At 43.0% G+C, this 25,684-nt stretch overlaps 1 protein-coding gene across 1 annotated transcript; it reads left to right on the top strand.

Moving 5' to 3' along the window:
• The first annotated feature begins 11,339 nt into the window (after positions 1-11,339).
• IDNK (IDNK gluconokinase) lies at positions 11,340-18,719 on the top strand. Its single transcript, XM_005522636.3, has 5 exons — positions 11,340-11,442; positions 11,558-11,588; positions 11,938-12,024; positions 15,657-15,700; positions 17,686-18,719. The coding sequence occupies exons 1-5, from the start codon at positions 11,402-11,404 to the stop codon at positions 18,044-18,046; spliced, it is 564 nt and encodes a 187-aa protein (XP_005522693.1). The 5' UTR covers positions 11,340-11,401; the 3' UTR covers positions 18,047-18,719.
• Positions 18,720-25,684: the final 6,965 nt, after the last annotated feature.

Genomic DNA, 25,684 nt, shown 5'->3' with positions numbered 1-25,684 from the left:
ATATCTGGAGCTTATGCTGCAGACCCCAATAGAAATTGTTGTTTTAATTGTGGTGAGCCTGGACATTTTTTCAAAGACTGTCCAGAGAGACATTCTGTACAACCTCCAGCCCACCAACGGTTCCCCAGACAGAACTGGCATTTGGGAAACTTCAAGCAGAGCGCGGAACGGCCCTGCGCTTTGACATCAAATCAAATGCTGCACCGCTCCACCCCTCCTGCCAAACCCACCATCCTGCCTCCACGGGGACCCTGATATTAAGCCCAGCAGGTGGAGCGCTCCAGATGGGAACCCGGCATCAACTGGTAACTAGACTCTCTTTACATATGAAGGGTGACTGTATTTACAAAGTCCCCACAGGGAAACGTGGACCACCAGGCGGTCCCTCTAACATCTTAATACTTGGGGATCCTACCAACTGTCCAGGGCAAATTCATACTGTTCCTGAGGTCCAGACTATACCCTGGAGATGAAATTTCCATCTCTCTGACCTGCATAGACCCTCCTTATTATTTAAAGGAACAGACTCCTGTGTCACAGGTCTTTTTACTTCCTAGTGACTGCCCAGATCATGTTCCCCTCAACCCCAGTGCTATGTGGACACAAGATGTGGGCTCCTGCAAACCCATCGTGGACTGCAGCCTGTTTTGTTATGGGGAAAGGATTCAGCGCCCAGGAATGATAGACACTGGAGCAGATGTTACCATCATCGCTCGCTCCGAGTGGCCAGACAATTGGGAATTACAACCTGTAACAGGCATGATTTCAGGAACTGGAGGGATGACAGCTTCCATGAGGAGCAAACAGAATATTGTTATCGAAGGACCTGAGGGACAAATGGCAACCATCAGGCCATTTGTGGTGAGAGCACCAATCGCCCTCTGGGGACGGGATCTCCTGTCCCAATGGGGGGCTTCTCTGCGGATTCCCAGCAGGGATTTTTAGTCAGGGTCACTGAGAAGCGCGTCACGCCTACCATCCCCCAACTCACCTGGAAACAGCACCATCCAGTGTGGGTTGATCAGTGGCGCCTATCTGAGACCAAACTGCGTGCACTGGAAGCCCTTGTGGAAGAGCAGCTTGCCAAGGGCCGCATCACTGAGTCCAACAGCCCTTGGAACTCGCCTGTCTTTGTCCTACGCAAACCAGGCAAGGACAGGTGGAGACTCCTTCAGGACCTCCGGAAGATCAACGAAGTCATTGAGGACATGGGACCCCTCCAGCCTGGCATGCCCTCCCCTTCAATGCTCCCCCGGGATTGGAAGCTGGCTGTCATTGACATCAAGGACTGTTTTTTCAACATACCACTCCATCCTCGGGACACTCCCAGATTTGCATTCTCGGTTCCCTCTCCAAACAGACAAGCACCTTTAAAAAGATACCATTGGCTGGTCCTTCCTCAGGGGATGAAAAATTCTCCTACCATCTGCCATTGGTATGTGGCCCACATCCTGTCACCTGTGAGGACCCTGTTCCCAGATGCCGTCATCCTCCATTACATGGATGACATCCTGGTTTGTGCTGCTGACGATGACTATCTGCACCGGACTTTACAAAAAACTATCCAGACAATTGAGGACGCTGGATTTGAGATCCATGAGGACAAGATCCAGCACACCTGCCCTTGGACCTACCTGGGACTCCAGATCCGCGAGCGGACCATCGTGCCCCAGCAGCTGACCATCAGAGACGACCCCAAGACCCTGCGGGACTTGCATCAGCTCTGCGGGTCCACCAGCTGGATACGCCCTCTGCTTGGGGTAACAATGGAAGTCCTTGCAGCGCTCTTCAACCTGCTCCGTGGCAGCGAGGCCCTCGACTCACCACGCTCCCTCATGCCAGAGGCCCGGGAATCCATCACCAAGGTCCAGGAGGCCCTGTCTTCGCGACAAGCCCACTGGTATGAGCCCAGCCTGCCCTTCCAGCTGGTTATCCTGGGTAAGACCCCGCGCTTACACGCACTCATTTTTCAATGGGACACTGCATTGAAGGATCCTCTCCTTATCATCGAGTGTATCTTTACACATAATCAGCCCACTAAGACTATTACCACCCCGTAGGAAATCATGGCTGAACTCATTAAAAGAGCTAGAGTCCGTCTCCGCACTCTTGCAGCCTGTGAGTTCACCTGCATCTTCCTCCCATTGGCAACTGGAAGTTTGGAGCCTTTGCTTGCTATGAGAGCCTTCAGTTTGCTCTCGATAGCTATTCAGGCCAAATTTCTATACACCCCCCTGGCCACAGACTTTTCAAAACCACATTTAATTTGGTCCCCAAATCATTACAGAGCAAAACACCACTCCAGGCCCTGACGGTTTTCACAGATGGCTCAGGGAAATCCCACAAGTCAGTCATGACCTGGAAGGACACCAGGACACAGAAGGGGGAGTCTGATGTCCAAGTGGTTGAGGGATCACCACAGATTGCTGAATTAGCAGCCATCATCAGAGCTTTTGAGAAATTCCAAGAACCTTTCAATCTGGTAACTGATTCGGCTTATGTGGCTGGAATAGCTATGAGAGCAGAACATGCATTTCTAAAAGAGGTCTCTAACCCAAATTTATACAAATTGCTTTCTGAATTAGTGTATCTTATCTCCCACAGAAAGCAACCTTACTATGTCATGCATGTGAGGGCGCACACAGACCTCCCAGGTGCCATTGCCGAAGGAAATAGGAGGGCAGACGCCTTAGCCATGCCTGCTGAGGCAGCCAATGTCCCTGACATTTTCACACAAGCGAAATTGTCCCACCAGTTCTTCCACCAGAACGTGCCTGCAGTCATGAGAATGTTCAGGCTACCCAGAGACCAAGCTAGAGCAATAGTTGCCACCTGTCCTAATTGCCAATTGTTCCAAATAGCTGTTGTTAACTCCGGGGTTAACCCCCGAGGACTGAACAGCTGCCAGATATGGCAAACTGATGTCACTCACGTCCCGTCCTTCGGGAGAGTCAAATATGTACATGTCTCCGTAGACACCTTCTCTGGTGCAGTGTTTGCCTCAGCCCATGCGGGAGAAAATGCCAAGCACACCATCCGACATTTTCTCCTTGCTTTTGCTACCCTGGGAGTCCCAGAACAAATTAAAACAGACAATGGACCTGCTTACACCTCTCACAACCTAAGAGACTTTTTCAATGAGTGGGGGGTGAAACACACCACGGGCATTCCTCATTCCCCCACAGGGCAATCAATAGTAGAGAGAACCCAACAAAACCTAAAAATAGTCCTTGATCACCAGCGGGGAGGAACAGAAATCATTCCCCCCATTGAGAGGCTCTGTAAGGCTCTATATGTCATGAACTTTCTAAATTGCTTGCCTACAGAGCCTGACCCCCCCCTGTAATACGGCACTTCTGTAACTCAACTCATGCCAAACTCACAGAGGAGCCACCGGTGCTGATCAAGGATCCTGAATCACAACTGACATTGGGACCTTTCCCACTGATTACATGGGGGAGAGGGTACGCGTGTGTGTCCACACCATCAGGACCTAAGTGGCTCCCAGGGAAAAATGTAAAACCTTATTTAGGCCCTACAAACCCTGCACCAGATGCAGAACTTTCAGTCTCCTGAGAACCACACAGGTCCAGAAAAACAACAGCCCACCGCAGCCTGGAAACGGAGATGTTGTCGGAGTCCACCAAACCAACCTGCCACCAGACCAACAACCAGACAGAGGCCAAACCATCCTGCTACCAAGGCCTCAACAAGACAACTGCCAACGTCACGCCTGACACCGTGACAGTACACAAGTCTTCTTAACTCCCTCCCCCTTCCCCTTCTTGCCCTCGTTGCCTAACCCAAATTGTTAGTTTGCACCAAAGTGCACCTCTGTGCTGCTGCTGGTGTCAGGTCATGTGTCCCCAATACACAGAATAACCTCGCTTATAATTGTTTCGTTTTTTTTGTTTTCTTGTTTTTTTTTTAAAGACGGGGGAGACAGGAGAGGAAGGGGAGAAAGAAAATAGCTCCCCCCCTCCAAAAATCAGAGCTAATCTTTTATGTCCTGTTGTAGAAAATGGAGGGCAAAACCATCCTTGAGTTCCTGATGCTCCTGATTATCTGGATGCTCCTGAAAACATCAGCTGTGGATGCCTGGCTAGTAGCACAGCCCCAGGAGAACGTGTGGATCACCCTCACAAAGATGCTCAAACAAGACCACATGTGCTTGTCCATGGGCAGCGCCACCAACCCTCTAGACCTTTTGCTCCTGGCCCATGGACATGGCTGTGAGAGCAGACTGTGCTGCTTTGACCTCTCCAGCCCCAGTGAAGGCATCCACGCCCGCATCCAGAGACTCCAACATGCAGTCCAAAAACTCCAGACTGAAAAAGAGCCCCAGTGGCTTGAGGACCTTTTTGGGAACTACGGGCTCAAAGGATAGGTTGCCTCCCTCCTCATAAACGTTTTTTTGGGTTTTCCTAATTGTTATTATCTTCCCAAGTATGTTTTCATGTTTTAAGAATCTATTAGCTAACTCTCTAGGAGATGCCTTTTTAATAAGAAGGGGGAGTTGTGGGTACGGAGGAGCCCGCCAGGCTCGAGATCCTGGCTCTCTCCTGGACACAAGACACCTTTTACTCAGAGAGAGACAATGTATCGCTCCCAGGGGTCTTTGAGTTAGATATGTTAAACTACTGTGCCCCATTGGTGTTCCCCCCTGCTGTCCCACCCCGATACAGGTATCTCGGGCTTCCCCCCGCCCCTCTCCTTCCCCATAAATACCCCGGGTTTTCCCCTGTTTGGGAGATTCGCTGTTACTGGCACCCTTCGCTGGAGCTCTGCCTAAATAAAGGTTGTGCCTCGGTGGAATGCTGGACCAGCTATCTCGTCCCTGCTTCCTGTGTCACCTGCCCGCCGCCGCCCCTGAGCCGAGCTGAGCTGAAATCACTTGACTGCTCGAAGCTGCTCACATGCGCTTCGGGCCAGCCTTTCTCAAGGCTGCCTCTGGAGAAGTGGCGGTGCTCCGGGCTTCCCGTCGCCGCGGCAAAATAAAACTTCTGCTTTGCAAAATTATGTCAGGTTTCTAGTGCATTTTGTGAGCAAAGTTAGTATTACAGGAAAAACATGTGTGATATACAACCTGTATTTCAAGTTTGTTCATCTTGTCAGCATCTAATCTGTATCCAGAACCTGTTATTAAAGTAATAAGCACCATGATTTTTAAATAATTATACGCAAAAATATTCATTTTCTGATACAGCTCTCTTTGTAGCTCCTGGGTTCTGTCACTAATTCCTTTCCAAATTACTGTATCGACTGTTGCTTTTTATTGGTCTGGCTCTTTTAATTATATAAAAGCTAATACGGGCAGGATTTGAAGTTGCAATTAACTTTGTTGTTGAAACTCCTTGCACATGAGGGACTCTGTGGTGTAAGAGCTAAGTGTGTTCATAAATGATTGCAAAATGGAGGCTTGGCTACCCAGGGAAGAAATGTGGACTAACTACATGGAAAAAATTCATCAGAGACACTAAGACAGCATACTTCAAAAGCCTTCAATAGTAACTACTCAGAAAGAGTAATCTTATTACCTACTTGTGGAAGCAGAATTTTAAGATACATATTCTCCCTGACACTTTCCAGAGCCAGCGGGTGGCTACATCTTACTAATGCTTTGAGTGCTTCCAAAATTAATGATTCTACATCAGTGCATACTATTGGTATCGTAAGTGATGTTGAAATATAGACTGCACAACTTTTGCATCCTGGGTCTTAGAAGAAAAATACAAGATGAGAAGATAAAATAATAAATCTGTTGCAAAAACCTGTATTTCCAATGGAGGCCAGAATCTTTTAAATTATCTGTCCTGAAGAAGCAACTTTAATTCTCACATGGACTGGAATAGAAACAGTAAAGCTCTCCTAGATGCTCTTTTCAGCTTTCCCTGAATTCTTTTTGAAGAGACTAAAGAAAATAAAATAGTTGCTCTGTAACTCAGTGGTCTTCTTTATTTCCAGTCTGTCCCTATAGTAATACTGAAATTACTCCAGACTGCACATGACTGTGGCCTGAAAGCAGTAGGTGTGCACTACCTCCGCTAGCAGCCTTCCACACCAAGGCAGAAAAATCCATGTATTTTCCTGACTATGTTCCAAGTGTCTGACATAACGCCTTGCCTCACACTGTCACTTTTGAATCAAACTGCTGCGGCTCTAGTTGTTACTCTGTACTGAAACTACTGTAATGTTCACATTTTTTTATACTCTCAACATGGCAGATAAATAAAATTTATTTTATAAACTAAGTGTTTCAGATAATTTTGCTTTTTTAAGTACTTCTCTGGAGAATTTGTGTTAATCCACTGATTTTGGTCACATCACATGAGGAAATTTTTTATGTGGTAAAACACCACGATTTCTTATACACAATTACATTTGGTGTGACTTTTGTGTAAACCTGGGGTTGGTATTGAAAGACTTAACTAGGATTACACTGATAAAACCCATAAAATGAAGAAGTTTTTAAAACCTATGGAACAGCCATGTAAAAAACCCAACTAATTTACCATTTATCTACATTAGTTTTATTGAATGTCAATCAGCTAGCCATTATAAGCAAATCCTAGTATTTCCTTTGCTGTTGTTAGGAAAATTGAAATAATTTAGAAATAACTTCTCTGTTTAGAGCTATATGTATTTAAACTTTAGATAAATGTTTTCTTAGGCTTCCCTGTACAGAAATTAGTAAGCTAGGACATGTTCCGATTGTAGTATGGTATGAAGTTCTGTATTCCTCTTCTACCTATACCTAGGCTCATATGATTTTGTCATTCTTTCAGCTTTGCAACCAAACTAAGAACATACTTGTGTCACAAGCAACAGAGAAAAGCTTCTCCCGCTCCCTTTTACTGATTTGTTTGTTTGTTTGTTCGTGTTTGTACTGAAAACTGGAAAAATAAGAAGAATTATTTACAATGCTCCTTTTTTATTTTGTGAATATCATACCCTAAAGCTCTGAGCTTCAGTATAAAAAAAAAAAAGGGACGAGGTAATATATACAAATATTTAATGTGATTTTAAAAACATTTAACAGCTTTAGTTTGATTTACTAATCCCAAACATCTGAGAGGCTGACTCATTTATCAAATTGATTATTTTTTTTCTCAGAACTGGCAAATCCTGTTGGGTGTAGAAAGCCATTATGCACTGAATTCTCCTCAAAAAGGACTTTAGACAATGTATTGACTGACTTTGCATAGCATAAAACAAATTCTGAAAATTGTTGGTAAAGTTCCAATCAACATAGCTGTAATTTGATGATTATTTACTTCACAACGAGGACTAACTGTGACCAACAGAACACAGCAGTATAGCTCCTATCAGCTACTCTCCTCAGAGTGAACATATTGTATTAACACTCTCCGCCTTGTATTTACTATCATTGCACATTCAGGATTTGATTTGAACCTCTATGACTCCATAAATGCAGGCCTTAGCTCCTTGAAAAACAGTCTTACGCTCATTAAGATTCAGAAAGCTCAGACTGCCCAACGTATCTGAGCCCCCACTTATATAAGGAGCAGATATCCATGATAATGGATGTTCCTGGCAAGCTTTAAGAGGCCTGTGTAGTTTTCCAGTAGCTCACCATTATACTGCAATGAGTTTCCATTAGGAATTACCATTGGGATGCTTTTTTTCTACTTTCAATTTGGCAATATTCTGAATGCAACAGACATTTCCTAGTATCCATGGCTAGGAGGTAGATACGGTAAAGGCAAACAGAAATAACTCCAGGAAAAGGAAATTCTCTCATTGATATTTCATATTACCGTTTTCTAAAATTAGGCAGCTAATTTAAGTAGAAGATGAAGCTTTACTGAATTCCATAAATTCAATAGTAGTCAATTAATCAAACCAGAAAGGCTGAGAAAGGCACTGAAAATATTCCTAATAGTCATAAAATATACCAAATGCCATTTTAAAAAGTATTTAAAGATGCAGTGTCTGGAAAATTCTTTTGGAGCTGAGAAGTACTTGGCGGGTTTTCCAGTAGGTATTCTTGAGTTTTTTTGCCTTTTAATTCTAGGATGTTCATCCTTCACCATTATATTGTAATTTCACCTTTTATTAAATATAATAAATAAAACATCAGAAGATGTTTACATTCTATTTCAGTCTCCTATAGTCTCCTATAGTCTCCTATTTCAGCTTCCTATTTCAGCTATGTGAAGGTACTCTGGAACTCATGAAACCATACAAAATTTTTTATGTAACTATGTAAGAGATTCAAAATCAAGTTCTAAATTCTGACACCATTAGAAATAAAAATAAATTTAAATTATAGGGAGAAGGTACCCATGCCACCTCCAGCAAATGATCTTCAAAGAATAAGCATTTAGGACAAATTTCCCAAGACACATATATATCACTAAATGATGAAGACTAATATGAAACTCTTCCATGTTATTAAAGGAATAATAAGTACAAAAATATTTAATAGTCCTATGACTAGAACAGTGTGAAAGGGAAATCCTCACTCAAATGAAAAGAACCCACATATTATATAAATATACATTATATATATAAATATCTACATATATCTATAGATACATATGTATATGTATATATCTTTATCTATATATATGTATATCTACAATTTAATTAAGCACATCTTAAATGCTTAACTAAAGCATATACAATGCAATGCTGTTAAGTCAACCATTTGGCTGAGTTTTATCCAGTCATCTCTCCTGCTGACCACTAACATGAATTATATCTGCACAAATTATATCAGCCACACAAGCAGGAAGTCTGAATGTAATTGCATTCTTCACATTGCCTATAGGCTCTTGTGTTTGTACAATTAAATCAGCTTTCTCCAGATCTTTTTCTTCTCCCTGCAGCAGCATCTGCACACCACACTGCTCCCTGTACAGTGCATGCAAACCTTGCCAGTGCATGTCCATATTGTGTTATCCTGGGACTGAGTAAAAGAGAACTCCTGGAAAGACTTCCTGCACTAAAAAGGATGTAAAATAGCTATTAGGTAACATCACACTGGCTCTTTTTCCAAAATGCAAGTATATGAGAGATGAAAAGGTATCAAATAGAGAAGCTTGTTAAAGCTGATTACAACAAAAGCCATTGAGCATGCACTGTAGGCAGGCTAGTCAGTGCTCTTCATGTTAGCAAAATCTGGGGAATTGTTGTGACAGAGCAATTAAAAGTTCTAATTCTGGGAATGGGAATAGCAATTGGGATGTTTTCAGGGTCAAAGTGACTGCTGGCACTTTTGAGCTTGCTCATTTGGATCTCCCAGGAACTCTCATCCAGATTAAGCATTTTTCCCTGTCTCACAATTAATAAGCCAACAAATGGAAAAGATGCATGCAAATTCAATTACTTTAGCACAATTGTACAGCTATTACAGCAAAATAGGTATCCAGTCACATGGCACCTTGAAGAAATCATTGTAGTCTGTTATTAGTTTGAGAACTGGCCTGTTTGAGTAGTAGCTTAATAACTTTGGAGGTTCTGGTCTTTATCAAGAATTTTTTAATAGGTATGTGAAATACAGGAAGTTCCACATCTCAATTAAATGGTCAGAGACAGGCAACAATTAAAAAAAAATGTTCATAATGTCATTTGAAGTGCTGAGCAGAGGCACACAAAATTTCATGCAAACTGGGAGACTTAATGTACATCCTGAGAATTTATTCCAAGGTTTGACTGACACAAAAAATAAGAAGGGGCATACATCATGCCCTCTTGAAGCCACCGTCACCAGATGGAGCTGCTCTTACAGATGCAGCAAATGCTTTTCCATCACACAGGAAAACTTCAACACTGGTCAGCAGCATCACTGCATTTGATCCTTGCAGAGCTTTAAAAATGTTGCTGTGTCAGATACATGACAATAGCAAGCATTTCACAGAATCACAGAATCACTAGGTTGGAAGAGAGCATTAAGATCATCCAGTCCAACCCAGCCCTAACACCTCAACTAAACCACGGCACCAAGTGTCACATCCTGTCTTTTTAAAAACACATCCAGGGATGGTGACTCCACCACCTCCCTGGGCAGACCATTCCAATACTTAATCACCCTTTCTGTGAAAAACTTTTTTCTAATACCCAACCTATATTTCCCTTGGTGCAGCTTAAGGCTGTGTCCTCTCATTCTGTCAGTTGCTGCCTGGAGAAAGAGACCAATCCCACCTGACTACACCCACCTTTCAGAGATTGTAGAGATTGGTAAGGTCACCCCTGAGTCTCCTTTTCTCCAGGCTAAACTACTTGTTATCTAAGAGAATTTCCACAGTTTTCCACATTTTGCTCCTCTTCTCAGCCCTGGTGAGGCCACATACGGAGTGTCATTCCAGTTCTAGGCTTCACAGAGCAAAAGAGTTATGGAGCTCCTGGAGCAGATCCAGCAAGGGGCTACAACAATGACTGAGGGACTGGGTAAATTTTCTGGGGAAAGGCTGAGGGAGCGGGGCCTGTTCAACCTCTAAAAAGACAACTGAGAGGGGACCTCTCAATGTTTATCAGTATCTGAAGGGAGGGTATCAGGAGAGTGGATCCAGGCTCTGCTCAGTGGTGCTGAGCAATAGCACAAGAGGCAATGGGCACAGACTGAAACACAGGAAGTTCCACTCAAACACCAGGAAGCATTTAATTACTGTGAAGGTAACTGAGCACTGGAACAGGCTGCTCAGAAAGGTTGTGGAGTCCCCTTCACTGAAGATACTCAAAAGCTGCCTGGACAGAACCCTAATGTGCTCTGTAGGGTCCTGCTTGAGCCGGGGTGTTGGACTAGACGACCCCATCAGTGTTCCTTCCCAGCCTTATTCACCAAGTAGTTCAGTGATTTAAAAATATGACTGGGTCAATGCTTTAAGAAATACTAAAATGGATTTAGCCATGGCACGGCTGGTGCCTTAATTAAATTTTAAAGGCAGACCTTTATTACCGAAGGGTAATACAGAATTCAACGGGTATCGATGCACACTTTAACATGCACTGCAGAAATCACTGTTTCTATTAAATTTGCGTGTGTTGATGAGGCTGCAAACGGTGAACACCGTGTTAGGAACCGCTGGAAGAAACACGCCCGATCAAACTGCAAAGCCTGAGACAAAGAGGGTTCGGGAGAAGATGAGGTAACTTCGGCACAAGGAGCGACTGCGGGGAAAGAGAGCGGGGGACACGCCACGGGTGTCCCAGATTCCCCCAGGAGGGAAGCGGATGCCGATCCCGGGCAGCCGCGCGGGGCGGCGGCGGCGGGGCAGGAGGAGGCGCTTCGGCCGCTCCCCGCACGGCCGCGCTGGGGCCGCCCCGCGCCCGGGGCCCGCGGGCGGGCTCGCACCCGCCTCCCGCGGTGAGGCCGAGGGCGGGCCGGGGCAGCGGCGCAGGAGGGCAAAGGGGCAGCGGCGGAGCGCGCCGGGCCGCCATGGTGCTGCTGGTGGTGATGGGCGTCAGCGGCTCAGGGAAGTAGGTCCGGGGCGGGGGGCGGCGCGGCGGCGGTGCCGGGGGATGGGCGCTGCCGGAGCCCGGCGCTGCGGCTCCGGCTCCAAGTGCGTAACCGGCCCTTTGTGCTTCCCCGCAGGACCACGGTCGGGTCGCGGCTGGCAGAGAAGGTAGGAGCGTGTGGGAGCCGCCGCCTCGGGGGCGTGCCGGGGCGAGCAGGCACCTCCCTGCGCCAGGCCGGCGGCCTTCGCCCGGGCTGCTGGTCCCCCGAACCGGGTTTGGCTGGCGCAGTGCCGCCTGCACCGACTTCGGATCAGTGCCGTGATGCAACAGCTGTTGCTGCTACCAAGCTGCCTCAGTGTTTTGTTTTTTTTGCTAATCGTCGTGCTATAAACGGTGATTCATACTGTGGTGCAGGAAGCTTGTAATTTCTTAGGTGTCGTCTTTGTAAATTCTGAAGTCATTGTTACCTCGCCTGATCTAGCTGAACAATCCGTAATTAATTTATTTTTTTCTTAGTTGGGATGGAAATTCTACGATGCAGATGATTATCATCCTCTAGAGAATAAGAAGAAAATGGAAGAAGGGATACCACTAAATGATGAGGTACCTTGAATAAGCCCTGAAAAAACTGTCGTCCACACATTTATCTCTGTAATTTCATGCACACCTTGTTGAAGTACATTGTGGTTTACTATGTAGACTAGTCCAACTGTAAACACAGGTCTGTGTAAGGTGAGGGAGGCTTTTTGTGTCAAACTGCATAAAAAAGTAGTTCATCAAATGCTTGTGAGCTCACAAGCATTATGCTGTTGTTTCAAGATTTGTGAGAAATCTCCCCCTCTACAGTCCACACAGAGAGTTGCAGTTTTGGATTAGAATCATTCCTGAGTTGGAATGGACCTACAAGAAACATGGAGTCCATTGCGTGGCCCTGCACAAGAAAACTCAAAAAAATTGATATCCTTCTCTCAAATCACTTTTCATGATTTATCACCACTCCTGGTTAACTTGGGAGGTCCCAGGATGACTGGAAGCTGCCAATGTGGCCTGTCTACAAGAAGGAGGATCCAGGGAGCTGCATGCTTGCAAGTCTGGCCTCAGTGTCAGGGAAGGTTGTGGAACAGATTGAGTACACCACATGGCATGTGTAGGACAACCAGAGCATCAGGCCCAGCCAGCAGGGGTTTGGGAAAGGTACCCTTACCTCCTTCCATATCCAGCTGAACTAGTGGATAAGGGAAAGGCTGTGGATATAGTCTGCCTGGACTTCAGTAAAGCCTTTGATGCCATTTCCCAAAGCATGCTCCTTGGGAAACTGGCTTCCCATGTCTAGAATGGGTGTACTGTTGGCTGGTTGAAAACTGGCTGGATGGTCAGGCCCAGAGAGTGTTGGTGAATGGAGCTACAGTTGATGGGCAGTCACTAGTAGGTTTCCCCAGGGATCCGCATCACGGCCAATCCTGGTTAACATCTTTATTAATGATACCAAGGGGATTGACTGCATTCAGTAAGTCTGCAGGTGACACCAATTTGGAAGGAAGTGTTGATATGCTGTAGGGTGGGAGGGCTCTGAAGAGGGATTTGGACAGGCTGGATCAATGTGCTGAGGCCAATCATGTAAGTTTCAACAAGCTGAAATGCCAGGTCCTGCCCTTGGGTCACAATAGCGCCGGGCAGGACTACAGGATTGGGGCAGAGAGGCTGGAAAGCTGTCCAGCAGAAAAGGGCCTGGGAGTGCTGGTTGGCAGTAGGTGAACATGGGCCAACACACACTCAGGTGGCAGAGAAGGCCTATGGCATCCTGGCCTCCATTAGCAACAGTGTAACCAGCAAAACCAGGGCTGTGATTGTCGCTCTGTGCCTATACCTCACACTGGTCACACCTTGAGTCCTGTGTTCAATTCTGGGACCCCTTAATTCAGGAAGGACATTGAGGTGCTGGAATCAGTCCAGAGAAGGGCAACAAGACTGGTGAAGGGTCTGAAACACAAATCCTGTGAGGAGCTAAGGGAGCAGGCGGTGTTTTTACAGTAGAGAAAAGGAGGCTCAGAGAAGACCTTATCAGTCTACAATTACCAGAAAGGAGGTTGTGGTGAGATGGGAGTCAGCTTATTCTCCCAGGTAACAAGGAATAGGACAAGGGAAAGTGGTCTCAGGTTGTGATAGGGGAGGTTCAAGGTGAATATTACAAAAAATATAATCACTGAAAGAGTGGCTAAGCATTAGAACTGGCTGCTCAGAAAAGTCACCATCCTTAGAAGTGTTTAAAAAAAAAATAGACAATAGTATAGTTTAATTAGCATGGAGGTGTTCAGTCAAAGGTTGGACTTGATGATTTTGAAGGTCTTTTCCAAGCCTAATGATTCTATGATTCTGAATTGCAGCATGTGCCTAAGAGTGCTGACCAAATGCTTTGGAACTCTGTCAGGCTGGTGCTATTACCACTTCCCTGGGGAGCCTGTTCCAGTGCCCAGCCACCCCTGGGGTGGGGCCTTTTTCTAATATCCAACATAAACCTCCCCTGACACAGCTTCAGGCCATTCCCTCACATCCTGTCGCTGATCACCACAGAAAACAGATCAGTGCCTGCCCCTCCTCTCCCTCTCAGGAGGAAGTTGTAACTGCGATGAGGTCTGTCCTCTGTCTCCTCTTCCCCAGGCTGAACAGACCAAGTGACTTCAGCCACTCCTCATACACCTTCCCCTCAAGGCTCCTCAGCATCCTCAAGGCCCTCCTTTAGATACTCTTATAATATATTTATATTCTTCTTATACTGTGGTGCCCAAAGCTGCACACAGGACTCAAGGTGAGGCCACCGCAGAGCAGAGCAGGACAATCCCATCCCTTGACAGGCTGGCAGTGCTTGAAGTACTAGTAACTTAATGGTACAGCTTGAAAAAAAGGATTATTCCATTTGCCATCAATTAGGACAGTGGTTTTACAGTTAAAGCCCCTTTTCCTGTACAGAATCAGGAAGAATTAAAAAAGCTCATGTCCACTACTTCTAGAGAAATACATACTTATGAATGTATGTCTCTTTAAACAAAGAATATAAAATACAAAGAATATAAACTAAACAATCCTGGTGAACATATGAAATCAATCTAAAAGTATACAGAACTTAAGAACAGGGCAAGATGCAGTAATGGTATATTTTTAAAAAGACCTTAAGAATTTAATTAGAATTGAAAAATTTTGCAAAGTTCCTACTTTTTTTTTTTTTTTTTTTTTTTTTTTCAAGGGTTCCACTTTTATTTTTTCAGTCCCTCAAATCTTTTGGGAGATGTCCTTAGACAATCTAGACAAATATTCAAGATTCTGGTGAAAACCTTGGATCTTTCACTAGCAATTGGAAGCCTGTATGTTGTCTGTAGCAGCATTGTACACTTGAATGACTAAACCATTCGTGTGTGGTGCCCAGCAAGAGGAAAGCATCTTTTCTGAAAAATGAGAGGTGCAAAATTGTGAGGGCCATCTTGAATGCCAAGGGCAAGTTACTATGTAATGACAGCAACAAAAAATTGTTGCGTTTATTTGTCCATGTTAGCATTTGTTGCGCTCACCCAGCAGGAACAGCATTGAGAAATTAAATGGGAGCAGTTTTTAAGTGCTCATTAGGCATGACTGAAGTTTGTGGCAGCTTAACATTTCAGATTTTTAAGATTTTTTTAAGTAAGCATCTTATCAATCACTCATGTTTGCCTAAGTAATGGGCAAAAGTTTGGGAAATTGTGGTTGTGATTACATTTATTTGTGAGTGCTACTGAAATAGTTATTGAAGATAACTAAATTTAGACCTGTCTGTTTCTGGAAGCTTCAACTTGAATCCAAAACAGGGTGGGGTGTGTGTGTGACACTATCAGGGAAAAGAAATAACAATTCTAGCTGTACATTTTAATGGTATAATAGAAGCAAGAGATAAGCTGACTGTCCTTCAGAGGTTTACAAGGTGCATGCTACACTTGCGTACCTATTACTTCCATCATATACTTATAGGGACCTGTAACATAGAAAGTATTATTCCACTGAAAGCTTCTTATTCATAATATGCCTGGCAGTTCATATTAGCCTTCAGGAAGTAGTTGCAAATCTATATATAAAGAAAGAGATTAAAAACTGAACTTCCTGAAGAGTTTAATGCTAATTTTTATCTCTAGTCAAATACCTGAGATGCTAGAAGCAATTGTTTCAAATTAATTTCTGAAGAATTTTTAACTAACTTGTTTTCTTTCTAGGATAGGATTCCTTGGCTTTGCACATTGCATGATATACTAAGGAGGTAAGAGAATATCTAGTTTTAAAAAGTTTTAGCAAAAGACAGAAGTACCAGAAGTGTTTTTCCCCACTGCATTGCAAAGCAGAAATATAAGTGGGAGTGTAAAGAACTTCTGCACATAGTAAAGTCATTCTATTTTTACTAATCCAAACTGTCATAGTAATTGCTGACTGTGAGCTAATCCCTGAGAAATAAAGTGGGAAATTGTTGCCAGTGATTTCTTTTTTCTACTATCTGTGTAAAATAATTTCAAGGATCCAATTTATTAAAAAGCCTGGCATTAACTACTTACAAAGAACATAACTACAAAATACACCAATAACAACAGTAAGAAAAAATACTGTTATTTTGAATAAGATACAGTGTCAAGTTTGTTTGACACTGTTCACTTGCTTGAGTGTACTCTGCTAATTTGCAGATGACACCAAAATGGGAGGAGTAACTGATGCACAGGAACCTTGCAAGGCTGTAGAAACAGGTTGGTAGGAACCTTTTAAAAACACAAAATCCTACCTCTGGTAAAGAACAACCCCAAGCACTGCTATGGACAGAGGGCACTCAGCTGGAAAGCAGCAGAAAAGGGCCTGAGGGAGCTGTGATGGACAGCCTCTCTTGGACGTACGCCAGCAATGTGCTCCTCTGGCAAGGCAGGCCAGCAAAATCCTGAATCCCAGGCTGTATTAGACCAAGAATTGCCAGCAGGTCAAAGAGGTGGTCCTTCCCCTCTCCTTTTGCACTGGTGAGGTCACACCTGAACTGCTGTGTCAGTTCTGGGCTCCTCATTATGAGAGAGGCATGGACATACTGGAGAGCATCCAACAATGATGAAGGGACTGGAGTATGTCCCAAAAAAGGAAAAGGTTGGGAGGGCAGGGACTGTTTAGGCAAGCTTTACAATTGCCTGTATGCATTAGGTGAGCATACCTCATTGGAGCACAGGTTAATCCAGAAATTTGTCTGGATTGATATGCTGGATCCATTGCTTTATATTATGTGATAGCTTAATGCCACTGCCCAGCTCTGGAAACTTTACAAAATCAACTATATTTTAAAAGAACCTAATGCCAGTGTTTCATTATTAATTCTTATTAATAGCTGAGGCTATCACTGACTTACCTAAGTGATAATGGTAGATATCAGAAGTTCTTACTTCCCTTTGAACCAAAATCTGACCATGGAATGATATTTAAATAGGTTTATACCTGATTTTATTACAGGATATATTTTCTTAGGCAGGAATTTTATTCACTCCTCTTAGAGACAACTAATTCTGGATTTGCTTTTTGGTGGAACAGACACACCCAGAGTTGAATGCTTTATTTTAAGAAGCCTTGTCAGCAGAAAATACATGTGCAAAGCATTCACTGACCTGCAATCTCTTGTTTAATCTGAAGTGAGTATACATGCAATGCTGCCAATGAGTTGCAGAAAACATAAATTACAGTTGAGTCTGAGACAGTGACAACATGTATTTAAAATACTGTATTTAAGAACAGTGGTCTGTACTGTTTATCAGCCGCTTACCTTTAGAGAGAATAGTACAGTAATTTTATAATGGATAGGTGTTTCTATGGATATTTAGTTCCTATTGTCAGCAATTAAGGAAATTATCTTGACGCTTCCTTGTGCTTAGAATTTAATTTAATTCAGGAAAGAATGGTGGCTAATAGACAAGCTCCGTAAGACTGAGATTTTGCTAAAAGGTTGGCTAGCTTGACTTCACTTTCAAATCACATCTTTACCTGGACTAGAAATTTGGTTTCAAAATCCCATCAAAATTATTCAAATACCTGTCAAATATATTCAAGTATATTCAAATATACTGTATATATTCAAATATACAAGTATATTCAAATATACTGTCAAAATGCCACTACTCCTGTGGCTGTCCTTGAGGAGCTAGGGCTTGTCTGGCTTGTTCAGTAGAACTAACAAGCTGGTTTTGTAGATGTATAAAGGTTTTTATTTTTGTTTTTTCTTTTCAATAGAGAAGACACATCTAGACAAGATACAGTTCTGGCCTGTTCTGCACTCAAGAAGATGTACAGGCATGTGTTAATTAGTGGAGCATCTGCAATCAAAAGCAACCAGCCAGAGCAACCAGGAGAAAACCCAGCACTGAAGATCCTCTTTGTTCATTTGGATGGACCTATGAACATCATTGCTGGACGCCTGGAGAAGCGGAGAGGTCATTTTATGCCACTTAAACTTCTCAAGTCTCAGTTTGATACTCTAGAGCCACCTAGTGCACCAGAAAACTTCATTACTGTCAGTCTAGAAAAATCTCTCCCAGAAATAGTAGCAGAGATTGAGAGCGCCATTATTCAGGGTGAGACTTTGCCAGCGTAATTTTCTGAATGACACATATAGAAATTCCCTGAAGGATAGCAAGGCTATGAGACAGGGTTTTAATTATTAAATTGATTATTAAATCAAACCAGCTTATTTTGAAGAGCTGGTTTACTGCTTGGTTTTTTTATCATGGCTCTGTAAAAGACATCCAAGATATAATTTGCAATAACTTTTAACTTTTTAAGCCCTTCACTCTATGAAGTTAAAATTCTCATTTTAATAAGAGCCTACTTTTGAAAATCCTTGCAAGGGTCACACAGAATAATTTATTTTCTTAATTTTAATATTTACTCTGTCAGATACTGAGATGGGCACATCTGCTATTACAAGATTAAATAATTTACAGCTTTGTTAAAAATAATATAATTTTCCTAGAAGAGGCAGGAACATGTATGATGAAGTTCCATACATGACACTACCTCTGTCTCACTGCTGGATTTTCATCAAGTTGTAGGTTCTGTGTTTGTATCCTTGTTTACCTCACTAGAGTACTGATGACTTCATGAGAACTTTCCTGATCTCTTACTGAATGCATTGACCACCAAGCTGAAAAGTGTTTGAAATAAAAGGCAGTGGTGGTGATGCAATATAAAAAAATTAACTGAATGGAAAGCTTTAGAAATAAAGCATAAGAAATATTTAGAAATAAAGCTTCAGAAATAAAACATCACACTGGCTCTGAACTTGGAGCTTTCATGTACAAAGCATATACATTGCAGCTGAGTGTGAGTCAACTAGTGATTTAAGGTCGTGAATGCAAGGTTGATTGACACTTCCTTCTTTTTGAAAACTTACTCTTTCACAGCTGGACCTTCTTCATTTCCCAATGCTGGTGGGCACCTCAGTGCATGTCAATGCAATTGCTTTAAAGCTTTTGATCAAACTATTCCTACTACATATTTTTCTCATCTTTTTTGATGAAGATGAGAAGAAAATTCCAAATACCTAATCAGTCACCTAGCTACCAGAATTTAAGATTGAAGTCCTTTTTTACCACCAAGGTGTTTTTCAAAAAGTACTTCATGTCATGTTAGACAAGATATGCCTTTTCAGCTTCATACAATGAAATTTTCTATTTTAAGTTTCTGTATGAAAGATTTGAGTCTTGTCCGAATGGAGACATCTCCATGTGCTGTCACACATGGATTATTTTCAGTACGTCATGCAATTTTTTTTATTTCTGGAATGATGGATGAACTCCTGTAGAAGAACACCTTATGTTTGAAAGCATCTTTAGTGTAATTTTTACCTGGGTAAGTACTTGAAAAATATTAATCATGGTTCTCATTATGAATGAAAATAGTAAAGGCTTTGTGGTGTACTAGACAAACTACTGTGCTTAAATTAGTGCAATAAATAGGCTTTATGTTACTGAAAGCAGCAATTTTTAGACACAGAATTGGAATTTTAGGCATTAACCTATCCAGAAATGGTGTTTTCCAGTTTATTTGTGACCTGAAGGGAGAATACCAGGCAGTTACTAGTTTTAGTCTGTTGCTGTACACTACAGGGTGCTCTCACCCCAGATCCTGTTTGTTCCAACAGCCAGGGTGCAAGTTTAAGATATAGAAGCAAAGTTAAGTGCAAGAGGCAGGGATATCTGTAAGCTTCTTAATACCCTCAAATTTCAGAGACCTCTTCAGACCAAGTGACTGGTCAGACCTGTACAAATTTTGTAGCTATGAAAATCACAGACACAGCACCCTCTTGTGGCATCTATGCTGTTGATGAGGTCTTCATCTTTTTCAATACACCATTTTACAAACACTTGACTAATGTACCCGTTATTAAATACAGATTTATGCTTCCTTCTTTCACATACAATAAAGCCAGACCATAACGCTCTACAGCAGCAGCATCCTGTCACACACAGATATGATCAGACCTTTAAATAATTTTTTTTTTTAAAAAGGGACGTTTTTGAGTTCTGAGAAGGCCAGACTGATTTTCAGATCTACTTGTCCACATTTATAGAACACTCACAAAGTGGCTTCACTGACAAAATTGTACTCAACAGTAAAAAAAAAATCTCATTAAGAGAGTTTTATATAAGAAGCTTGGATTTTGGAAGGCTTCTAAACAAAGTAGTATGTTCATACTTACAGGCAGTTCATGCTTCAGATTAGGTCAGGGTATTTCTCAGTCTTTGTTTTTATGTTGGGAATCTTTCCTTCCCTTACCCTTTTAATATATTTGCATCTTGCTTTTACTTAAAAGATACTGCAGAGAAGGTTGTCAATCTAATTGGTTGTCTGTTACCTGCTATTCTGAAAGACAATGAAGCATTACTTCTGTTAACTTATATTCTGTTCATTACAAATTATTAGATTAAGATGTGAATTGTCCCAATATTAACCACATAAAACTACTCTCAGATTTTAATCAAGCTGTGCACATGTGCAGTGGAAGAAAAAGGTAGCAGAACAATCCTTGCCCAAAGACAATCCTACAGCATTTCATTTACTTGATTTAGGTTTCATTTGTGGTTTGTTTTTGTTGTTTTGTTTGAGAGTTTTGTTGTTGCTGTTTTTAAACTAACACCACTATTCTAGGCATGTCATATTCAGGTTAGTTGGGCAGGCTATTAATATTATCTGGATGCAAGTATTTTGATATGTATTTAGCAAATGCATCAAAAACTGAGGAGGAAACACCTGGAGTTCGAAATTGCTTACTCTGTCTCTAAGCACAAATTATCTATGCAAGGTACATGCACTTTACATCCTCAACGAATTTATGCTATGCACAGTTAGTAACATGATGTGTAAATAATGCACCTACTACAGCATAAACGTTTTTCAGTGCTAAAATGAGGAAATAAAAACTAAATGCTATCTATCCCAAACTGCACAAGTTCCTCTGCACAGGAAAGGAACAGACTAGCTGCCTGCCACCTCAACTATAAATTGATATGTGTTGTGGCTTTTTTATTAATAATATTTATTTTGTTACGCCAGGTTGTGGTATTTGGGGGGGCGGGGGGTTTGGCTACAGGGGTGGCTTCTGTGAGAATCTGCTGGAAGCCACCCCCACCCCCTGTTCAAACAATCCCAGCTGGCTTCCAGACAGACATGCTGCTGGCCAAGGCTGGGCCAATCAGAAATGGTGATAACGCTCCTGTGATAACAGATTTCTAAGAACAGGGGAGAAAAAATGTGATTGCACAGATGTAACTGCAGCCAGCAAAGAATGGGGTGAGAACACGTGAGAGGAACAGCTCTGCAGGCACCAAGCTCAGTGCAGAAGGAGGGGCAGGAGGTGCTCCAAGCACCAGAGCTGAGATTCCCCCACAGCCCCTGGTACAGTCCATGGTGCTGTGCCCCTGCAGCCCATGGAGGTCCATGGGGATGCAGAGACCCACCTGCAGCCCATGGAGGAGCCCAAGGCTGGAGCAGGTGGATGCCTGAGAGGAGGCTGTGATCCCATGGGAAGCCTGTGCTGGAGCAGGGTCGTGGCAGGGACCTGCAGACCTGTGGAGAGGAGCCCATGCTGGAGCAGGCTTCCTGTAGGATGTGACCCTGTGGGGGACACACTAGAGCAGCCTGTCCTTGGAAGGACTGCGCCCCATGAACAGTGGCCTATGTTGCAGTAGTTTGTGGAGAGCTGTTGCCCACAAGCTGGACTGAGATGGAGAACTGTCACCCATGGGAGGGATGCCACACTGGAGCAGGGGAACAACTCTCCCTAAGCAGCAGCAGAAAAAACTTGTAATGAACTGACCATAATCCCCATTCCCTGTCTTCCTGCACTGATGGAGGGTGGGAGGTAGAGCTAGGAAGGAGGGAGGAGTAGGGTCTATTTTTACTCCCCATTATCCTGGTCTGATTTTGTTACTAATAAATTCAACTAATACCTCTAATTCCAGCCTGTTTTTCCCATGACAGTATATGATGAGCAATCTCTCCCAGTCCTTATCTCAACCCATAAACCCTTTTTTATATTTTCTCTCTCCTGTCCAGCTGCAGAAGGGAGGTATACAGTGACTTTGGTGGGTACCTGGCATCCAGCCAGGGTCAGCTCAGCACATGCAGTCACTGAACCAAGAAGATAATTAGGCAGACCACATCCTTTAAAAAACTAGCCATCTTCCAGTCATATTCACAATAGTAAATTCATGCATTTTGAGTATTTTAAATTACATCTGTCAGTTCAGATATCATAACTTCAAGATTTTTTGCTTTAGCATCAAATGATGGCAACTTTTTCTAGCAGGGGTTTGATGATCAGGCAAAGCAGTTTTGCAAACAATCCTGTCAGGTCACTTGGTCCACAGCAAAGGAAAAGAAGAAAGCAGGAAAATGAAGAGACCTTTAAGCACACATGTACTCTGATCCAAAATGCAAGCTGCAGATTTCAAATACAAGTTATCTAAGTGCTCATGTGAAAAAAGAAGCAGGTAACTCTGAAGAGAGAATTTTAGAGAGAGATGGATAAAGGGATGAGGGGTAGAAGTGGGATGGGGTGAACAAAGAGAAACATTGTAACAATCTAAAACCAGTAAATGCAGGTTTTCTCTCACCATTAAAGATTAAATAAAAGGTCTATCCTATCTATAAAGCTTGTTCTGCTTTCTATATTTTCTGACAAAATGAAAATTCCTAATAAAAAACAGTTCAGTGTTTTTACCACTACTTACCAGAAAGCTAGTTTAATTGACAGTAATTACTGATAAATATTGATTCTACTTCAAGAAGAGAGCTTAGCTGAAGGCTCAGTATAGATCTTAGGTCAAACTTCATCTCTTGCTGAATTGCAATGAAATTTTGCTTCAAATGTATTGTCTCTTAGTTTGTAACATGCAACTGAAATGCTTAAAAATGGTGAGATGAATGGTGTCTCAAGGAAGTATTTGTGCTAGTTAGATTCACTGATTTAGTGTCTTGGTAAAAACTGTTCCGTTCCCCACATCACCCTTGTCCTTCCGTCTGACAGACTGCTTGGATGTCATGGACTATATTCTCAAAAAGATCTGCCTGTTGAATGATGAGGGAGTCTCAACTTTTTTTAACGCAAGGTCCCAGTAAGGCACACTTAAGTTGAATTAGTTTCTTTGGAGATCCTAATAGTCACTGTGAAAGTAACTGTAAAAAAGTTAGAGATTATTCTACAGAAACTACTTGCTCTCTATCCTTTCTTATCAGAGGGTCCTGTAACCTCCCTCTGCCTGAGGGTCAGAATAAAATGATGAACAAAGGCAAGTCCTTGCCTGGAACAACGGACAAGACACCTCCTTGCCCATCTCACCCTCCCTTTAGGTGCCTCTCTGTACAGTAGTTACAGATAAGGAAAGTCATGCAACGGATGATAAGGATGAAGGCCCCTCTCTACTGAAGATGTCATCTAGACCAGACAGGCCTACAGCTCACAACAACATCAGTTCCATGAAGAAGAAAATAATAGTTGTAGTGGTAGATGGTTCCCTTCAAAGGGGAATGGAAGGTCCAATATGCTGGAAGGATATTCCCCTCAATGAAGTTCACTGCACTCCTGGAGTCAAGGTTAATGATGTCACCAGGAAGTTTCCCATCCTGGTTCAGTGCTCAGACTACTACCCATTACTGATCCTCCATGAAAGTGGTGAAGAAGTCACAGCATGTAATCAGTCCAAAGGCTATTAAAAGACACTTCAAGGCCTTGGGACAACTGGTAAGGGAATCATGGGCATAGGTTATTTTTTCCTCCCATTCTTCCATGTGGAGGTAGTGACTGAAAGAAACAGATGGATCAAGTCGATTAATATATGGCTCTTAGGCTCATGTCACTGCCAAAATTTTGGGTTGTTTGACAATTAAGATAACACATTCTTGTATCAGATGGGATCAGAAGCATCACCTCTCTCAAAAGGAGAAGAGGGTCTTTGGTCAACGGTTAGCAGGAGTCACCAATACAGCTTTTAACAATTTATGATTGGGAAGAGGGAGGTTACCATCCTATTTAATAATGATAAGGTGTGGGATGATTTGCCATCCTATTTATATCAGTTAAGTGCCAGAGCCAGCAAGAGACACCCAGAGTCTAGAGAGGGATTGCAGGTCAGTAGTACACCTGGAAGACAGCACAAGGGCTTCCAGCCTCTCCAGAGAGAAAGTAATTTTCACTGGAGGGGTGGGCTAACTTAAATGCCTCCATGCTAACACATCCAGCATCCAGAGAATAAAGGAGACATATGCATGCCTGCAGGTCTGTGATCTTACTGGCATGACAAAAACATGGTGGAAACTCCCATGACTGGTGTGTTGGAATGGAAGGATACAGTCTCTTCAGGAAGGGCAGGCAAGGGAGACAAAGTACAGATGTCAACCTCTCTGTCAGTGACCATCTGCATGGAGCCCCTCCTGGAATAGATGAGGAGCTAATTTACAACTTATGGGTGAGGATTAAAGGGAGGACAAGCACAGGTAAGTTTATAGTGGAGGCCTGCTATGGGCCACCTGACCAGGAAGACCTAGCCACTGAAGCCCTCCATAAGCGGAGTAGAAAAGCCTCACATTCACAAGCCCTGATCCTCATGGGGGAATCCAACCATCGCAACAGCAATTTGGAGGACCAGGCATAAGCAACTTACATGTATTTTGGCTCAAACATTCTGACTGTTACAACAGGAGAATGTTGATTGGATTGAGAGGGTCCTGTAGAGGTGGGGCAGTCAGTGCTGTTCTGAGCCAGCTTCCTTTTCCTTCCTAAGTTGTTAAGCTTGAAAATCTGCCTTAAGACTCATTCTTAGTGCACCTGTGTCAACAGAAGGGTTAAATTACAGACACCTCACTAAAAGTTGCTCCAGGACATCAGAGTCTGCAAACTCCCTCATTTCCTGGAGAGCTCTAAATAACTCAGTATGCACATATGAACACTACAGCATGAATGACACACAATATTTTACATGAGAGGCATATACCAGGTAAACCATAGAAGGAAGGGGATTGGTCCCCAGCATTCTCTCAGTTGATCCCAGATCCAGACCACTGCAGGACCAATGCAGGATCTAAGGACTGACTTTTTTTCTTCCTCTCTTTTCCATCTATTCTCTCCTGTTTTATCCCAGCAGTTACATTCCGCTTTATTCGCTTACTGAACACCTGAAGTTTATTGTGAGATTTGGGAGCTAATTTGAAAGTTTGTTGTAGCAGTTGGACCTTTTTAGCCAACCCTTTTACAGATAAATTAGAGAAATTAGTGAGCTAATTTCTGGAATAAGGCTACCACATAGACATGCAGACCTTGTCTAGACAGATAAAACTTACAAGAAATATCACACACACTTCCAGGTTGTGACAGCCTGTTGGAGGCTCACGACAGTAGAGCACAAGTATTCCAGGGGGTTCACTAATGACAACTGCCTCCTTCAACTCATAAAGGAGCCAAAGAGGAAAGGTGCTAGGCTGGATCTTGTTCTCAGAAACAAGGAGCTGGTGGGGAATGTGAAGTCCAAGGGTATGTTGGGCTGCAGTGACCATAAAACAGTGGAGTCTGAGACCTCTGGGGAAACGAGGAGAGTGAGAAGCAATATGACTGCGCTGGACTTCAGGAGAGCTGAAGTTCGCCTCTTGGGAGGATCTCCTTGGTAGAAATACCATGGGACAGAGCCCTGAGCATAGAGGGCTGAATGACATTTAAGGATTGTTTCCTCAAGATTTA

The sequence above is a fragment of the Pseudopodoces humilis genome, chromosome 4, assembly GCF_049639895.1.
Source record: "Pseudopodoces humilis isolate 2021_Gansu_Grassland_sample_001 chromosome 4, ASM4963989v1, whole genome shotgun sequence".
In the NCBI taxonomy this organism is placed as follows: Eukaryota; Metazoa; Chordata; class Aves; order Passeriformes; family Paridae; genus Pseudopodoces; species Pseudopodoces humilis.
This window is presented reverse-complemented; position numbering and strand designations above follow the sequence as displayed.

Excerpts from the sequence above, each read along its gene's own strand:
- IDNK (XM_005522636.3), top strand. The coding sequence starts at position 11,402 with ATGGTGCTGCTGGTGGTGATGGGCGTCAGCGGCTCAGGGAA. Across the intron at positions 11,443-11,557 it reads GGCGTCAGCGGCTCAGGGAA|GACCACGGTCGGGTCGCGGC; the intron begins GTAGGTCCGGGG and ends GCTTCCCCGCAG. Across the intron at positions 12,025-15,656 it reads GGATACCACTAAATGATGAG|GATAGGATTCCTTGGCTTTG; the intron begins GTACCTTGAATA and ends TTTTCTTTCTAG.